A 19424-nucleotide genomic window follows, 5' to 3' on the forward strand; every position below is an offset into this window, starting at 1 on the left:
CCTGCACTTGAGACTGTAAAACCTTTTTAAAGGCTTCTGAACTTTAAGAAAAGAGCTCAGATCTGAAACCCAAACCTTTCACTATATTTGAAGTTCAGACAAATCTCCAGATTCATCAGCCATCTAAGATCATCTGCTACTGCTAACTGCACCTCCAGACTTCACTCAGGGTTTAGCTCCTCATCCTGAAAAGTCCCTTAGCAATATTTTGCAAGTCTCTGCTGTGTGACCAGACACTCAGATTTAACCTAGAAGCAGATGCATCAAAAACAAAAACCATCCTTATGTACAACAGCCACCTAACTAGGAGCTAAGAAATTTCCAGGGGAAAAAAACACCACCACATGAGATTTCTGGCTAGAAAAAGGTTTATGTAAAATTTCAGACCAACCTCTTTGATGATTCATCTTCTCCTCCACTTCCTCCCACTTTGAAGGGTCCCACAATCCAAAGAGCAACAATTGCCCTCCGCCTGCTTTTTATATCGTTACTACCTAGTGGCCTTGGTACTAATTAGCTGTGTAGGTGCCTATCATTTGCAGGGCTCCCCTTGCAGCCAAGGCACCGAGATTGAGTGGGGACATATGTGTGTGATTGGTGGCCTCCCTTGCAAGGGAAGGATGTAATCACATCCCAAAGGATGTATGAGGCTCATCACCACACTTGTTAATATGTCCTCCACTTCATTCACGGCCAGAAATCATGATGAGACCTCTCCAGGACTCTGATGTTTGCTTGTGGGAAATGCAATTGGTCACTGTGGTACCTTGCAACCAAGGTCCAGGAGTGGTGGTTCCTTACCAAGGACAATCTCAACTCTTACTAGCCCTGTATGCGCAAAGGAGGGGGACACTTTGTCCATTCATGGTGACCTGCCCAAAAGCTCCTGGGCCAGCAGCTCCTCTCTCTGTCTCTGTGTGTGGGGAAGGGGAAGACAAGGCCTTTTTACAGCATTTCTCCCCATCTCTCCTTCTCCCCCACCCGTCCCTCTGAGATCCAGGCTGTCGGCAGCTCTCTCTGAAGTCCCTTCTTTCATAAGCAGCTTCTTTTGAACACACATTGCAACAGCTGACGTTCTGTTTAAATGCAAGCCATGGACAAAACGATTGATTACATATGAAGGAAACTTCACTGCTTACCTGGCAGGTGTCCTGGGTGGGCAGGGAGAGGGGAGGGACGGGGCAGGAGGGAGCGGGAGGTGAGACGGGAGGAGAGGCAGCTTGGAAAGGATATGGGTTGCACACCATTTTGATGCACCAGTTCCGAGGGCTGGTGGTCTGCTTCAAGCAGAAGAAGACAACCGGGGCCAAGTCAGGGTAGGGGACGTCGGGATCTGGCGGGGAGGTGGCTTCTTCATCCTCGCCCAGCTCCGGGGAGGATGGGGGCTGCTCCGGCGGCGTTTGCTGCTCCGAGACCCCCAGGTCCACAGGCTCCAGCGGGCAGGTGGTGGAGGCGCTGGGGGGCTGTGGGCCCGCGGGCCAGGTGGAGGGAGGCTGGGGGATGTACTCTGCCATGCCCGCCGCAAGCGAGAACTCCTGGAGAGGAGGTGTGAAAGAGAAAGAAACACATGAGAAACCAGCAACCAGGGCACCACATGCCAGTCCGCTTCTCTGCCAAGCCTCTTGTGGCTACTCCTCCCCAGAACTATTTAAATCTTCCCCACAGCCTCTCGGATACCCTGGCATGGTCCTTCTCAGGTGATGGTGTCCACTCTTTGGAGCCAGCCTGAGCACCTGAACAGAGCACTGCACTTTGGAGTGGTGTGGACACATCCTGAAACACCACAGCCAGCCTGCCCTTGCAGTCCTTCAGATGATCCTCCCAGCCCCAGCGTCATCCCTGCTGCCCCAGCCATGCCCTTTCCCTGGGGACAGTGGGCTGGCCCTGCACTACAGCATGCTTTGAGCAGGCTCCTCCAGACCAAGACTGGCAAATATATGTCAAAGCCATACAGAACAGGTACTCATTCAAACGGGGAGCTGTAGTGCAAGGTAGAAGCAGGAATTATACATTAAGCACCTTTTACTGGAGCTTGCAGAGCTCTCCTACACCAGAACAATAGAAGTAATGGGAAGGTGGGTTGCAAAAGTTACTCAGCTAACTAGGAAGGTCAGAGAGTGCTGGTGGGTGAAGGAGGAGAAGAACAACAGGTCTCACTCAGTGGCATCTGTGTGCTGCAGAGCACCATGCCTGAGCTGAAGAATATCATTTTGCTGATTGGGTGCACTTCACAGCAGCCTTATTCTGGGAAAATGCAAAGCCAAATTTTTTCCATTAAATAACACAGTGGAAGTGGCCTGTCAAAGTGAGGGGAATGAAATAAACTCCAGGGTCTGGCTTTGGAGGGGTGTTACAGTGACACTCTCAGGGGTTGCTTGCCCAAGATCTGCACAACAGTGGCCTGAGGGGTGCTTTCTACCTTTTGCCCTGTTGGTATGCTCAGAGTTTCTCAAGTGCCCGTGCTACAAACACAGGTTTAAACACAACACAAGAGCCCTCAGACACACTGCAAACCAGAATGAGACAACCAGTGGCTTGAAAGGATGTGTCCCTATCGAGACCCACAGCACAGAGCCCATCTCATCACCCTCTGCCCCCACAACCTGGCCGTAGGTTTTCCTCCCAGACACTCAGCTCAGTCTTCTTCACTTCAGGATCACACAGCCTCCATGTACCTCTGCTGGTGCTGCTCTGGCTTGCCTTGCTGCACTCCTGATGTTTCAGCCTGAGACCCCTTTCATGGCCACCCTGCTAGATCTGTGATCTCCAGGGCTCTCCATGACCAACCTCAGGTCCAGCCAATCTTTCTGCTGTGGGCTGCAGTCCTCCTTTATCCCCAGTTAAAACGCTGCAAGCTCTGCCCACCCTATTCCCTGGGCCCCCTGCTTCCCACAGGCACTTTGATCCAAAGCTTTGCTTGTTCTTCGAGGCTTGGTATTTGTCAGAACAAAGGGTAGCAAGTGCAGAGGTTTAGCAAGCAGACATAGTGTCCCTTAGGGGATAGCACTGAGACTCTTCGAATTCATTACCCCAAAGGCCTGCAGCTATTGGAAAGAAACATGTGTAGTGTCTCCTGACTGTCTTTGGGATGTTGATTGTATTTTTTAACCCCTCTGACAAAAGCAGGAACACATCTTTCCCATCATCCAGCACCTCTGTTTTCACTTTCACCAGGATTTTAATTCTGAGCACCCATGCAACTCCTCATACCACTTTTCCCATTCCCTTTTCCCACCAGCCCCCCATCACATGCTCTGAGCTGGCTCCCTTGCAGACTATTAGCATGCTGTGGCTGAGCCCAGCTTCTTTCCCATTAACAACACAGAGGAGAAAGGTTAGCAGGGACAGCCGGGAGAAATGACTTATTACAGTGCTCAGAGCATCCACACTGACGAGGGCATGACAATTCCAGAATGCAACGTACAAAGCTTCGTAATTAACAATACAACTGAGCAAAGGAATGGGAGAAACAACGCCATTAGCATTTCCCTGCTTTACCTCCAAGCAAACATTTGATTCTCCATCTCACCATTGCCAGATGCAGCTGGGATTTTGGAACGCAAATCTGCCCAAGGCACCTCAGCAGACGAGACCACGTCTAAGAGGGGTGGCTGGTGGAGAAAGGCATGGGCTGACAGATCATCACAGATCAAGCACACACACACAAATCAGGCAGTGGCCACATCACAAGCAGTTTATCTGCTCCAATTTGTGCTGCCTAGAGTGACTCATTTGAGGTCCTATGGACGCAGAGCCAGGTGAATCCCTTTGAGAGTCCTGACACTAAATACAGCCTTTGAATGACAGCTGCCCCTTTCCTTCTTGAGACTACATCCTGCTCCAAACCAGCTCTGAGGCTGTGATCAGGGTATATTGCCTGCTTTAAGCAGGATTTATACTCCAGGTCACAGGAGGGATAGGGGAAACCCAAGCAGTGGGGCACTCGCAAGCATTTTAGGCAGAGCCAGTCCTCCTGTCTCAGATTATAAAGGGCAAAGGAGAGGTTTTCCTGCTGGAGATGGATCTGTGGTCCTCACCACCACCGGCTCAGAGGCGGAGGTTGGAGGGAGACATTTCTGCTGTTTTGGCCAAGCTGCAGCTCACGCAACACTGACATTTCTCTGAGACTGCAATTACTGGCCTTCCCATGCCATGTAGTAACCAGGGTGAACCTGCTGCAATATTTCAGCCCATTTCAAATCAGAAACAGGTGAGATGAGTTTGGTACATCCACAGTAAAACAAGCACTGTGGGACAGGGCTCATGCCAGCTGAAGGAAGGTACTGGAAAGACCAGACAGGATTCTGATGCTCCAGATCTTGCCTTCGGGATGGCTCCGACCATCCCACAAGCCCCTCACTTGAAGACATCTCTGAGCATGTGGTGTATTTATGAGTGCGGGTGGATGTGCCTCAGGGTGGTCAGTTGTACCTGGCTGTGAGCCCATGGTTGGTTGCTGCTGTGGATGGCAAGCGCTGGTTGTGTTACCTGTGACGCTAGGGTCTGGCTGTGGGGATGCGTTAGGCCTACAGGTTTCACTTTGACCGTTTGCAGCGTTTCAGTGTAATTAGTTGTACACAGCTCCCTCTGTGTTCATGTTTGTCTGGTGCCTGCATGGTTCTCTGCCTATTCACGGGAGGCAGAGCCCGCTTTCCTCTGCCCATGTGTGCATGGAGGTGTATCTGTGTGCGTGTCAGTGAGGAACGGGGCGATTTATTAGCAGTTAGCCCACATGTGGCTAACGATATCTTTCTGATGTCTCCGTGATTTGAAAGAGGAAAGATTTGAAAGATATTTTTTTTACCTGTCTTCACAGCACCTCCTCATGCAAAGGGACGTGGCAGAATTCAGCAGAAATCACTTCAAACCGTGCCCAGATCCAGCAGGCCTGGTGCACTGTGGGGCCCGTGCACTGCCTGGAACACGTCTCCCAGGGCCTGCACCACAGATGGTGCCCTGCAGGAGGAGCAAGCCCAGACCTCCTGGGCTCTCCCACCCTAATCAACAGGACTGATCCCTGCCTCACATGGCCAGTAGAGCCCTGTCCTGGCCATGCTTTGGGCCCTTGTCCATGCCACAGCAAAGTGGGCACCCTTGGCCAAGCCTGAAGGAAATGCTGCGGAGGTCACTTACGGTGTTGCTGGTGAGATGGAAGAAGAAAAGGCATGGGAGCAGCACAGTCCCAAATACACAGGCACCCAAAAATGACCTTTTGGAGAAGACTCCCCAGTCTAGCAGACCCATCCATGGGGAAGCTTTTCCCTTTACAACCTGCTTGCAGCATGCCTCCTCTGTGACACTGGCCCTTTCCACGCAAGTGGATTCCCATCGTGTCCTTTCACTTAAACCACAACAGCCATGAAGATTTCAGCTAAGATGGGTCTGATGAGGGTGGTGAAGAGGAAGAAAGCACCCTTGTGGGCTCCCAGCAGTGATGGCCTCAGAGCTCTCCTCACATCCGAAGCCCTTGAGCTGGAATACAAAGTGCTTGCAGGAGAGGCAAAACGTGCACATATTCTGGTTGTGCCCCATGGTTGTTCCCCCTGTGGGATGGGGGGACAGAGCTGCAGCTGATGCAAGCACAGGTGGTGGCCGGTCCTAGATAAGCTCTGCCCTTTCTGCCCAGCCTGGATCAACAATTTTTGCCCCTCTCCCAGTGCCCAACCCACCTCAGCATGCCGTCAGGACATGTTGCAGTGAGCAGGCAGTGCACAAGAAGCAGGAAGACCTCATGAGACCCCCCTGCTCCCCCTCACAGCGCTGTGCTGGACACAGTCTCTCACTCTGCCCCACCACCAGGCTTTGTTCCAACCCACACCACCACTCACATCTGGAAAGGACACCCTCCAGGGTGGAAAGGCAGGTGGGGAGAGGAAGGAGCTCATCTATAGGGAACACATCACTAAGGGATTTGGGGAGCATCAAGTCAGTTTTAACTTCCACCTCTCCCTTCCCTATAAATTACCATCTCCCCTCCTGCCTCCAAAGGAGATACTCTGCATAAACCCAGATGCACATTCGGAGCAAACTCTGCCAAGAAACAAAAACAGGAAGGGAGCTGGAGCTATGTGCAGTACTATGACACCCCAGCCTCTGCTGGTGAACAGAGAGGGGATACAGGAGAAGAATGGAGATATGAAGATGGGAATCATCTGGAAGCACAGGGGAGACAATGCTGGCAGCCTTCCTGCAAAGGCCTATGGGCTGTTCGGTTGCAGGTCAGTAGGCAGACCTTATGATGGCTCTGTACATCCCACACGATTTCACTGCTGGCTCTGCTACTCATTTTTATGAGCCTTAAAAGTCCTCTTCTCTCCCTGCTGCCACCAGGAAAAAAAAATAAAAAATTAGATGGCTGCTTGAGTAGAAACCACTGAAAACCAGCAAAGACACCATTGCAAGGGACTGCCACACCTGACCCCTGTAGTCCAAGTCCAATCCCTCTCTATAGCAGGCAGACCTACAAGAAAACTCAGTCCTAAAAGGTCCATAAACACACAGTGTTACCCCTTCCCAAATTTCCTACCACCCCCACTGCCAACTTAGAGCAACTCTGGAGGCAGAATACCAAAAAAAAAAAAAAAAAAAGTGCCCAAGGCAGACAGGTAATTGGGGGCCTCACCATTGCCCCAAGTCCTGATGCTGGGAGGGAAGGAGAGATGGTGCTGGGCAGCACACACTGCACACCCTGCACATGCAAAGGCACACAGTGCACCAAAAGGAATAGGGTCTCATCCATCCCTGCTAGCCTGGCCTGAAGGAGAGTCTGCTCCTAACCTGCATCGTGGCAAGTGATTTCATCGAGCCTGGCAGTAAGGCACACTAACGCAACACCTGGGAAATGCTTAACAGCGCTAAGCCCACCTGTGCTCCCTGTACAAGGCTGTTTTTCTAGCCACAGCCAAACTCTTACACCTCAGAGAAACAAAATAAAATACCTCCCTTCCCCTCTAACAATCACACCACACAGAGAGTCTCAGCATCCACATCACAGCTGCCGAATCCCCTTCCCCAGCTTCCCACCGCAGAGCTCGGCGGCTCCTCTCCATCCCATCCAACCCCACAGCCATAACCCCAACCTCCAATGGTCTCAGGTGGAAATGCCACTCGCTAACCCTCCCCGGGATGCCCCATCGAGTTTTACATCAGGGAACAGCAGAGCAGGATCCTGCAGCACCAGCTGCTGCCGAGAACACCAGCGAGCAGCTTTTTCCACCACCAGCACCTACGCTCGCCCACAGGCTGGCTCTGACCTGCCAAGCCCCCTATGACAGAGCCTGGCTTGGCCAAGGGACCAGCTCCCTCCTGTGCTCCCCTCATCTCAGGCAAGCACTGTGGCATTTTCTGAGATCTCCTCGTTGCAATTAGTCCCTGAGGCACTGCTCTGATTGCTCTTCAGGGCACACCGCAGTGCTTCAAACACGGTGGGCCGATGAGTACCAGGAAAGCAAGGAGTTTATTACCAAGTTAGTGGGTTGATTTATGTGGTCTGAGTTATGATTAGAAGGCTTAAATACATTTGGTATTGGTCTAAGACATTTTTCAAGCCACCATGCGATTTCTAAGGGCTTCAAGGTATGCATTTCAGACACAGATGAATAAACTGAATTAGCTGACTCTATTAGGTCATTACAAACAACCACACACCTCTGCATAGCTGGAGGAAAAAAAAAAAAACACTCTACTTTCCAATAACAGGCTGGGGTTGTGTACAACTTAAACACTCGTAAAATCCCCCCTCTGTTATTCCATCTTACGGATGTAAAAAATATACAGCCAAGAGAGGGAACTATCTGATCTTGCAGATTCACCTGCGCTAGTTGATTTCTGAGCCCATCGGTGGACCCAGCAGTTTTAGTAAGGCTCTCTGCAAGTACAGCCGTTCACCTGCTCGGTTAAATTTGCAGGATTAGGACTTGGATTTAATAAAAGATTAAATTTACTTTAAATCAGCGGCCAGCTCTTTGAAAAAGCCAACACTGCGTGTGCATTTCATGAGTTTCCAGCTGTAGATACTTGTTCCCTGTGAGGAAAATGAATAGAAATTGGTTTCAACAATTTTTTCTCCAGAAAAAAAAAAAAAGAAGAAGAAAAAAAGCTGACCAAGCAAATGGCTTATTTGCAGCAGAGCCTGGAATTGAAAGATTTTCCCAAAATCAAAGATGGCAAGGGCTCAGCCTGAGCCACCCTTGGTCTGGGATGTCCTGCGGGGTGGAACAGGGCTGTAACACAACGCAGGGCTGCAGGCGAGGACCGAGTAACGTTGGGCAGGGATGCAGGGATCCTCCAAGCCCAGACCAGGCAGCAGGGATGCAGCCAGCTCTGAAGTGGGTTGGTGAAAGGGTGGAAGGAGTCAGGAGGAGGGGAGAGGCCACAGCTCAGGGCACAGGTGTTTTGCCAGCACTTTTAGGATGCTCGGGGCTGGACCAGTGGGGAAGGCGCAGCTCTTGGAGGGGACAAGGATGGGGACACAGAAAAGCTCACCCAGCATCAGAGGTGCACACGAGCAGCCCAGCCACATTCCTCATGTCACAGCGGAGGCCACTGTGCCTATCCAGAAACACCCACACAAGCAGCGAGCTCCTGGTGAATCAGCATCCCCCTCCCGCGGCGCTTCTCCTCGACGGCTGCAGCGGCGCTGGCCTTGCTCCAGCTGTGTCCACTGCCCGAGCCCCCAAGGGCAGCAGCCAGGGGAGACTTTGTGTGAGTTGGCACAACCCCTGCTTTGCATCATGGCACATCCAGGCTCCATAAGGCAAACCAACGAGGCGCCAGCAGATCAAATCTCCCCCCTCATCTCCCTCCCTCTCCTTTGGGATATTCACCCCGAGACCTCCCGGTGAGATACGTGCATCCCAGTGATCTGCAGACCAAGATCTGCAGGGATGCTGCTTTTGCCAGCCTCCAGCCAGGGCACACTCCCTGCCAGCTAGGAAGGGAACCCAAGGCAGAGGCCAGATCCAGCCCCTCTCTGACCCCCACACGCTCCCCTGGGTCAGAGAATGGTGGCACCGCACCGCCAGGCAAGTACTGCTGCTGCTCTTAGGAGCCTCACGGTGCACGTGCCATGAAGCCATGGTGTTATTTTAATGGCAAGAGAGCAATAAATGCTTTCAGCCCAGCAGCACCAGCCCTTGCAGGTAGCGGGGAGCCATCTCCTGCTGGTGGCTGCCCTCCTGCCGAGGGAGTGGGTGAGAGATGCTCAGCAGGTGTCCTTAAAACGTCAGGGGGAAAGGGGCAGAAAGGGGACTCCTCAATTCCCCTCCCAAGGCTCTGAATTAAAAGTTTTCTTGCAGGTGGGGTGTTGAGAAGATGAGGAGCTTGCGGGTTTCCTTCTGCTAAAGAAGTTCACATGTTGGAGGGAAAGCAGCAAGACATGGGGGTCTGCAGACCCCTCCCTTCTCCCAAGGTAACAAACCCTTAATCACCAGCCCAAATTTAAGAGCGAGAGCTCTGCAACAGCACACAGAAACAACTGACAATTAACATCGCAGCCTTCCATGCGACAGAGATACAGAACCGCTAGCAACCCCCAGATCAATGAGAAAAACACTCCTTATTAGCAGAGAGAAAATGCAGAGCAAGTTCTGCTTTTTGATGTTTACCATTTTTCTTTGTAATAATTTGCAAGGAAATGATGCATGTTGTTTTTCCTTTTTTCTTTCTGCTGTGTTTTTTTTTTTAAAGCCCCTGGTACTTTTCACACAGCTGCTGTTACCAAGAAGAAAAAGGTCTCCATCAAGAGTGTTACAAAAAACAGTATTGGCAGAAAATATGTCAGATAATTGCCAGTCACCGATGTCTGACATTATTTCTGGTTCTCTTCTTTTTTTAATTTTCCATTTCTCTTCCTCCCCCCCTTGACTCCAGCCAACAGCTTCCAGTGATGTACAGAAGATGATGCATTTGCTATATTAAAGTACATCCTATTCCCTGTCCCTTCTCAGACACTTTGGATGTTGCACACACGATTCAAACGCAATAATAATCACAAACAAACCAAGGAAAGGCAATTTATGAAGCCCAAATCCTCAACCCAACTCTCACTTGGCAAAGAAACAAAAAAAAAATATCCTGAACCCAAGAAGCCCCTAACCAGCGAGATGGTTTAAAGAAAAGTTACATATATACAAGTCTCAGACAGTTACCTCTCCAGGGAGGAGGTTTTGTAACCCTTCCTCTTTCCCACCGTCCTTCCCCATCACAACATCGCAAACTAAGCAAGGCTCAATTTTAAATTCCTGGGATTATCCACGCTCTCTGTAACATTTATAGCCACGCAGAAAGAGATGCTGGAAATGTGTGACAAACGCGTTCTCTCCTCTAATTGTCCGTGGACGTGAATCGCTGGCCACACGTTCGTTCCACCACCCCTGCCCAGATCACACACCGAAATCAATTCTTGCTACTTGTTGGGTAAACAGAGGCAGCCTTACATACATGGGCACCGCACATGGACACACACGGACAGCTGGGCATGCACAGGGAAATAACTTTCCTCTCCGGAAAGCCAGAATTGTTCACATTACAGAAATGTCTACCCCGAGCCTTTACTTCTGCCGGGGAAGAAACAGGTAGGAAAGCAAAGAGGGATGATGCAGGTACATGGGTGGGCGCAAGTCCCCTACGAGAAGGGAAGCGAAAACGAGCGAAACAAGACAGACATAAGGTTAGCTAGGTGTGCATGCTTCTCACCTACCTTTGCATGGAAAAGAAATCTCCAAGGGAGAAGTGTCCAAGTCAGAGGAGCAAAATAAAACACTAACGAAGACGGTTTGAAAAATTCCCCACCGGGAAAAAAAATAATAATAATAAAATGAAATAAAATTTAAAAAAAAAAAAAGCCCCCCCGCCCCCACCCCCCTCCTTGCACACGGGCACACACACACACACACACACACACCTCAGCACCCCGGGGGGTGGGGGGGAAAATAAAAGAAAAAGATGAGGATCAGCTGAGTGACGGGGAGCAAAGGACCTGCAGGCAAGGACCGGGGAGTTGTGTTAGATCCGGAGCTGCGAGTACTGAGCGTGTGCAGGAAGGAGATGGTTTAAAAGGAGAATACATGTTAAGAAATTGTGGCTGCTCAGGCTGGAGTCTGAAGCTCCGGTGTCCAAAAATAAAAATAAAAAAATAAAAAACACACAAATAGGACCTCTTCCTTCGCTGGAGGGCTTGGGGGGCTGCGTGTGGCTGTGTGTGTGTGTGTGTGTGTGTGTGTGTTTTCCAGGCGGGTGATGTTAAGAAGTGACAGAAGCTTCCTCCCGAAAAGCCCCGAGGGTCAAACCGACGGTGGGGTGCTGGAAGGCGATGGAGGTGTGGGTGGGGGCAAGTTCAGCTGGTCGGCGGTGGGGATGCAAGGAGGAAGGGCCGGTGTGTGCTTTCTGTCTGTCTCTCTCTATCTGTGTCTTATGGTATGTTCACCGGCGGCTCGCGGAGCGACTGCACAGTGAGAATAACTGTACGGGCATAGAGGGAGAGAGAAACGCCGTCCTTACAGTGACACCAAATGTCTTTAGGGGAAACCTACAATTAGAGGCGCACAAGGTAGGGATTTCAGGGGAAGGGGAGAAATCTCCCCGCACACACAGGTGCGGGGGGTCTCGGGACAGCCTCTTGTCCCCTGCCCTCAGCCCTCTCTGCCTCCCTTCCCTGATAGGCACTGGCTTTGGCATGTTTGCCTTGCCTGCACTGGTGAACATGTGTCCCTCCCAGGTCACAAAGCAAACAGAGTGGGCAAACACCCTCTGGGGAGATTTAACACAGCAACCTGAACCCCCTCCCTCAAAGTCAGACCCCCACCCTGCTCCCAAACTGCTACGGGAGCTCAGGGGTGGGCACAACTCGTTGAAAATTACTTTTCTGCTGTGTTTTGTGTTGCTGTGGGGAAACGAGAGAGATGGACAAAAACCACAAGGATCCCACCATAGGAGGGCTATAAGGAGCACTTCAACCCCATCTCTCCCACCAGCCCCATCTCTCCCACCAGCCCCATCCCGTGGCCGAGCAGCCTGGCCCCACACCAGTGCAGCCACCTCTTAGTGGGGGTTAGTCTCAAGTCACCCCCAAGGCTCATCATGGGTTTTTCTTGCCCAGACCAATAAATCCCCAGATATGAGGAGAGATGGAGATGTTCTTGCCACGTGGCTTCTGCCACGGGCGTATGTTGTAAATAAAGAGCTAAGAAACGCCTGGCTCTCAGTTGGGATGCAGTACAACATGTGCTGCACCCCAGAGGCTCCTCTGCTCCCTCTCAGGGCTACACAGATTCTTCTCCGTCTCTTCCCCACCAAGACGAAGACTGCGCCAGCTGACGCAGACTTTGTGCTCACGGCTGGAATAGCTGGGTCAGGGTAATTAACACTTCTGACCTAAAAATGGCTGGGAATGCAGGCACTTCGATCTGACTGCGAAACAGGCCCTCTGATGTTAACTCTCCGTGAGACGGACACGGAGCAGGCCCACCTTCTGGTAAAGCCACGATCTAGAGTGAAAACCACCCTCCATCCCCGCATGGCTTGGCTTGGCTTTGCCACAGGCCTTGAGCAGAAGCCACGGAGCCCAGGGCTGGTTTTGCCACCTAGGTTTAAAGTCCCTCGAGGCTCAAGACAGTGGTTGGCCCTGCTACAGCCCCTCGCGAGGCCCTGAAATGCCTTTGGATCAGAGGCAGCAGTCGCTGCCCACTTTCAGCAGAGCAGGGTTGTGTTTTATGGAGCGTCTAATCTTGTTTCCTCTCCTGAAAGACGAACTCAGCCCTCAGAGGATCCTTAAGGTGCACCAGGAGTGCTAAAAAAGAAGAGAGAACAGTGTTGTAAATGATGGGAATGTTGCAAGCATCAAAAGTTACCTGATTAACAACCTGCCTGAAAAACTGCTTTTCCTCTCATAGCTTCTGAAAAGGGATGCAGATGTATAGTAAGCACATGCATCAGCCTCAACCTGGGGGGAGATTTAATTCCAGGACAAATATTTTTGCTGGTGGGAGCTCTCCTTGTCTCTCACTGTGTGGTGTAGGACGCTGTGTCCAGCTTCCTGCAGTACCAGGGGTGGTCGTGGTGAGTCCAAGCCCACCATCCTGCACCAGCTGGAGGGCTGCCTGGCAAGAGCAGGGACAAAGCAGGTTCCTGTACACATTGTGAAGCCCCTCAAGGTGCAGGCTGGATGTGGTTTTGTGACAAACCAGCTTTGGTGTGATGCCACCAGGACCATGTAATCATCCCAAAAGTCAGCTGAGGCAGAGGTGAACTCTGAATGCTTTGGTGCCTATCACAGGCAACGTAGGCACTCACACTCCCATATATACACACCTGCGTGTGCCTTCCCCAACCCTACATATGCTAGAGGGGCTGGCTGACCTAGTCTGCTCGTCCCTGTAAGTCCACCTTGGTTGCAGAGGTCTGTCCCCTTGGCTTTCTGTCTTCCCCCTCACCAGTCACAGGATACTTGCCATTACCTCTCCTCATAAAAAGGCATCTGCTATTTCTTCTTGGGAAGCAGAAGGGCTTCAATTCTGTCCCCGAAATGATGAATCTGAGCATTATATGATTTCAGATGCCTGCAATTCACCAACAAGCCCCTTCAGGGGGAACAGGGAAAAAATGCAATTGAATTTATTCATGCATGAATATCAAATGAGAAAAAGAGAATGAGGAGGAGGGCAGGAGAAAGAGGGAGAGGGTGAGAGAGGAGGAAGAAAGGGCACCGAGGAGAGGCAAAAGAAATGAAATTGTGAAGGAAGATGCAGGGAACACGCAGAGGGGGACAGGGATGCACATAAACACATAAGAAGGACAACCCATGGGTCATCATGGATGCACACACCCCAGGACCATGTCTGTTTGTTTTCCAGTGTACCCACACCACAAGGATCGGGTAACACTTGAGCTCCCACTGAGACAAACCCTCCAGATCCATAAAAACATGGGGCAGGCACGGAAGGAGGGGAGAGAGAAAGAGGCTGGGTTGGGAAATGGAGCCATGCTGTGCATCCCGTCACAAATTTGGTGGCAAAAAAAGCAAGTCTAGGGCAGCTTGTGCTCCTGCACAGAAAGAAATCCAGAGCAGAGCCCTCATCCCTACACCCCTTCCACCAGGCAGGATTTCTGTCAGCTCCTGGGGATGGGATGGGATGGGATGGGATGGGATAGAATAGAATAGAATAGAACAGAACAGAACAGAACAGAACAGAACAGAGGTGAGCATGGCACACACTGGTCCTACACGTGCATCCACTGCACTTCCAAGGGTCCCTCTCTGTCTCCTCTGCAATTTTTGAGAGGAACAACAAAGCCCACACCTTTCACCACCTGGGCCACCAGCACTGGCTGGTGGATCAGTAAGTATGAGATCCACTGCAAACAGCACTGGAGAGGGCACCAGGTGCAGGGGAACGGGCAGGAAAGGGGAAGCATCACCCAAGCAGAGAGGCTGCAGGGTGAGGAGACGCATCCCTCCGCCCAGCAGGTCTGCAGGCTGCGGGGGGCAGAGGGGAAGCTGAGCCTGCAGCGCTGGATTTAGAGGCATCCTATGGCCAAGCCCCAGGGACACCAACCAGCCATGGCTGAGCCCATCCCCAGACACACGGCAGGGAAGAGGAGCGGCCAGGCAGCAGCAGGCTCTTCCACGGCGCTCCCAGGTGGGGCAGCAGGTCCAGCATCTGTTGCCGCCGCGGGTTTGTGTTTGCTGCTTCCAGGAGACGGTGCTCAGCTTTTCCCACACCCTTCAAAATAGAAAGAGAAAAATAAAATGAGGGAGAGAGAGAAAGAGTGTAAGCTCTGACGTGAACCTAACTTTAGATCCAAGGGCTGATGACTCACTCCGCTGGGGGAGAAGTGGCTGAGCTGGCTGTAGGTTTCTGTTTATATACCTCACTGAGCTAAATATATAGACTGAGAAGTTCTTCTGTTCTAGCCCAGCAGCTTCAATCTGCATATTATCCCTCTCAATCTTAATGTTCCCTTTCCTCCTCAATCTCTGCCTCTTTCCCCTAGCATTGCCTTCCTAATCCCCTTTACGCTCGCTTTGTTGTAGGAAATGGAAGCACCACACGTCTCCCCACCTTCCCCTCTCCCCGCTGTCTGTGGTTAGGCTGGCAGGGGATTTCTGGGAGTGATTCAGTGTTGTGGCTCTGAAACAGAGCTCCTCACACAGATCTGCCGGAGCATTTCCGAGCTGGCCGTGCACTCCCTCACAGCCGTGGTGCTGGCAATCAGATCCGCAGCTCGTGATCCCCATGGTCACACAGCTCCCAGGACGGATGTCAGCTCCCTCTTGGAGGTCCCTCATCCCATTGCTTCAGTGCTGAGCTTTTTTTTTACCTGTCATCTACTGCAGACTCCACCATATAAAGCAAGGTACCCACAGCAAGAGGCTGGTCCTTAGCATCTCTTTGCAGGCAGCGGAGGTTGAAGATGGCCCCCATCGCTTGATGAAGGCAGAGCATCATACATGTTGGAGAAGAAGCCCCTTAAGAGGTGTAATGTTGGAGACGGGGCACGAAACAGCCCACGAGGTGGCAGGGGAGTGGAGGCTGAAGAAGAAGGTGGAGCACAGAAGGACCATTTGGGCTGCACTGAATGCCACTGTGAACTGGTAACATCTGCAAGCTGTGCCACCCCTTCTCCTCTCCCCTCCTTACCCCAAAGGGGTTGAGACAAGTGGAGAAGGGGATAGTGAAAGAGAACAGCTTGGAAAGGGGTGAGGGAGGAAATATAAATGAATCCCTCTGGCAGAGGAAAGAAACAAAGAGAGCACAAGGGAAAAAGGAATCCCTGCCCCCAAAGGGCAGCTGGAGGTATGGTGGCAGACAGTTTTCTAGACAGGAGACAGAGACCATGCAGGAAAAGGTGGTGTGTTAGGAAAAACAGCAGCAGAGAGGAAAAGCGTAATGAGGGTGTGTGTGTTTGAGGGAGAAGTCTCCGAGGGATGGAATTCAATTTAACCCAACAGCCTAGGAAAGGAAGTTCACCACTACAGTTTGGCAAGCTGCTGCTGGGAAGAGGAGCACTGTCTTCAAAAGCCCCGGGTGAATTTTCTCTAGATGGGAATCTGTGGGATCCATCCATGGGATCTGGCTCTGGGCTTCCCCAAAGCATCCCATGGGCTCAGGCCCAGTTTCTAAGGGGCTGTCCCGCACAATCCATGGGGTGCCAGTTTGTCACCTTGCTCAAAACCTTCTCACCTCCGCTCCAAAGGGCCAGACAGCCAGTTTCCCAGCTCGTCAGTGAGCACCACAGCTAAGCCCTTCTGATCTGCTTCACCTGATCATGTAAAGGGCAGCTGTGGGGAACCTGGGCACAGCAGCCCGATAACCTCGTACGCAAGACCATGGCAGAGAGCTGAAGTAGGCCAACACCAGCCATGTGTTTGCCAAATGCCCATTGCAGAAGGACAGACTGTCCAGGGGACACACAGCTGGAGGGAGGCCAGAGCAGAGCAGGCGAGAGCACCCTCCCTTCAGCAGCTCCTCCAGGGTGCAGAGGAGGAAGACAAGGGTTGAAGAGCACCCTGGGCTGGACTGGGGTCTCCTCACAGGCATCTTCCCTGCTCTTTGAAAGAGTGAAGAGAGCAAGGCTGCCTCTCAGATAGCAGACAGTCCTTCTTCAGTCTTAACTCTTCGAGGCTCAGTGCCATGCTCTGCGTTTATCCCAGGTGCTTTATCCCGGCAGACCCTGGACCCATGGTCCCTGACCATGGCTTTGGACCCAGGGGAGCCTTGGAGGAAAAACAGCCGAGTGTCCACAGCCAGCTGAGTGGCAGATAGCAGCAACGGGCTGAAAACTGAGGGAACAGCTGGGGTGAATAAAGAAAATGGAGAAAGAATTAAAAAAAAAAAAAAGGAACAACAAAGGCAATCTTGTGGTGCCACCTCGTGATAGGTTTGCACAACATAGCCTGGCCCAAGAAGTCCTGGGTCCAAGGGCCTCCCAGAGCACGAAAGCAGGAATAGAAAGGACCAAGGTGGGAGCCCATAAGAGTAAGAGATACAAATTGTGAGGCTCCTTCACATTTGCGATGGCTCAGGAAAGACATAACTTGGTTAAGATGCTGCTTTTGCTGACAGCAGCGCAAGCCTGGGGAAGGCAGTAGCTAACTCTGAGCGCAAACAAGAGAGCTTCCACTGGGACACCGAAAATGCTTATGGATCAGACTCTTTCCCTTCCTCCGATGCGCTGCGGTAGAGAAGCTTGCGCACTGAAGGCACAAGACAATCTAGGAATGAAAAGGAGAACAAGCATTTTAGGACAGCCTGTGGAGCTCCCTGCCTCAAAAAAAAAAAAAAAGGGGGTTGAGATTCACCTTCCTCCAAGGTGAAGACTGCTTACATCCAGCGATCCTGGTCCTGGGCTCCAGAGCAAGACAGAACAAGATCAGACCCCAGGACATAAGCTGAAAGGGACCTTTTCCATTGCAGTGACTCTTGCCAGCATTATCTGTTTGCATCTCTGCCTGAAGCACGGCACACACTCAGCTCCCCTTGTTGACAGGAATACACTCTCCCATGTACTTGAAGTTACCGGTGAGGAATTTTCTAGGTCCAGAGGTAGCTGTTGTGCTTTTCTCTTCTCTTGTTGAGCTACAAAACAAGGCATCTTCTCCAGCATTTTTCAGCTGGAGAGGCATTACATAAGCACTTGATGAAGGAAACCGATCTAATTAGCTCTCTGCTCAGAGATGAGAAACCTGAGGCCCAGAGAAAGAAGATGATCAATCCAACATCACGCCTGGGCTGCCCAGCCCCAGCTCAGCACCCACACAGTGGGTAGTCCTGTACCAGCACCCGGCTGGGGTCCCCTGGATACACATCTCACCAAATAGAAAGCAAACCTCGTACTGCAAGGGGAGGATATTTCCACCACACAGCTGCATCGGTGCGTTTCTCACTGCGATGGCTGGTCTCCTTTTCTGCTGAGATGGAGCATCAGTAGAAAGGATGATCTTGGATTAGGTCAACTGATCCAAAGTGGCAGCTCCTCTGTTTCTAACTCTCCCCAGGTCCCACAGTCCTCTTGGGTGTATTTCCCAAATAAGAAAGAAAATAGAAGAGACAGAAAGATATAAATATTGGAGACCACACTTGAGCTACAGCGGTGCCTGAGGGAGAATTTAAAAAGCAAAATGAAATCAGAGAACAGTTTATCAGATGCAAGGTTAGAAAGGGACAGGGGTTACTTTCAATAATGAAAATCGCTGCTCCACAGGCAGGCTACCGACCTGCTCCCTCCCCCTGCTCCTCCATCACTCGGGTTGAGCCTCTCGCCCTCCCTGCCGCTCGCCCTTTCTGCTCTGTCGCTTCGCCTCAGCCTGTGAGTTTGATGCAAGGCGCCCGCCTCTCCCCACTGCTCCACGCCACTGCCCTGGCCCCCGCCACACGTGCATGCCAGCCACACCAGGCTGTTGTGCTGCTGAAGCTCTGGTACCCAGACGGCATCTGCACGGCGCTGCAGCATCCCTTAGACATCCCCAGGGGGTGTCTGGGAGCCTTGGGCGAGCAGAGCAGCGCGCATCCCCAGCAGCAAGAGCAGACTCTGCATCTCCCCACCCTACCTGTATATCTGCTGTACAGCCTGTGGGGGAAAAACCTTCTCCTTTCCCTGCTCTGGGCATGTGGCAGAGCAGGCAGGTGCTAGTGGGTTGGACAGCACAGCCAGAGACAGGTAGGGCCGTTCACTAGATGACAAGCATCAGACAGAAATTTAGGCTGCCCGTGTCTTAGTCCCAGCTGCGGGCAGCCCTGCGTGAGTCACGTTGCCCCTCTGCACAGCGAGGGTGATATTGGCATCCTTCTGCTCGAGTGTGTTGGAGCCCAAGGCTGAAGAGCAGCCCGTGAGAGCTGAGTGCTTATTGTATAGCATAAGCACACGCTTAGTACTTCTGCATGCGTCACTGCCTGCTGGCTGAACTTGGAGCACAGAGGCAGACGAGGGATGGCACAGGAGCAAGGGGAGAGAAGCAGGCACCAAGAAACGGCAGTGCTCTCCCAGCCACCATGTACACAGGCCTTGTTCTCTTGTGTTTTGTACACATCCCAAGCATGTGGTGCCTAAAGAGCTCAGGAATGCAAGCTATGACAGCCAGTAGGAGAGGAGACCGGGGCTGAGAAGAAGACTTTGTCCAGGGCAGAGATACACCCCTCAGCTGTTGCAGAAGACAGATAGGCAGAGAAATAGGATCCAAAGGTTAAAGATGAAGACCAGGTTACAGCCCTTCATTTGCTCAAGTCTCACCTGCAAGGAGCAAATAAGTTGGAGCACAATGACCTTCTGCCAGCCCAAATGGCACACGGGCTTCCTGACCTCCTAGCTGCAGGGGGTAAAAACTGGGGAAGGTCTGGCAGAATCTTGGCATCATTCTTGTGCACTCTTTTGTACTCTGGGATGAAGGAAACAGAATCACAACCCCCACGGTGTGTTGGCCGAGGGGA

The 19424-nt window shown here is 51.8% G+C and overlaps 1 protein-coding gene and 1 long non-coding RNA gene across 12 annotated transcripts in view; both read right to left on the bottom strand.

Moving 5' to 3' along the window:
• The window catches only part of CACNA1I (calcium voltage-gated channel subunit alpha1 I), a 164354-nt gene extending 151801 nt beyond the window's left edge, over positions 1–12553 (bottom strand). For 4 of the 11 annotated variants that reach the window (XM_083821578.1, XM_083821574.1, XM_083821576.1 and 1 more), the window contains exon 1: positions 392–443. Coding sequence is in view for 3 of the 11 variants with exons in the window: in XM_083821564.1 (XP_083677690.1) it covers positions 1234–1535; positions 6623–6739 (419 nt within the window). In the remaining 8 variants the exon portion in view is untranslated. Of the gene's footprint in view, positions 1–391; positions 445–1233; positions 1536–6622; positions 7054–10699 lie in introns of those variants that run through there. The other 7 variants (XM_083821573.1, XM_083821572.1, XM_083821564.1 and 4 more) reach the window with 7 other exon arrangements.
• A 196-nt stretch (positions 12554–12749) lies between these two features.
• LOC310892450 overlaps positions 12750–19424 on the bottom strand; it is a 17493-nt gene continuing 10818 nt past the window's right edge. Inside the window, exons 2-3 of the long non-coding RNA XR_014578144.1 lie at positions 14553–14720; positions 12750–13577 (exon numbers count right to left, since the gene is read on the bottom strand). This is a non-coding gene — a long non-coding RNA (uncharacterized lncRNA). The remainder of the gene's footprint in view (positions 13578–14552; positions 14721–19424) is intronic.

The sequence above is a fragment of the Anser anser genome, assembly GCF_964211835.1.
Source record: "Anser anser genome assembly, chromosome: 1".
Lineage (NCBI taxonomy): Eukaryota > Metazoa > Chordata > Aves > Anseriformes > Anatidae > Anser > Anser anser.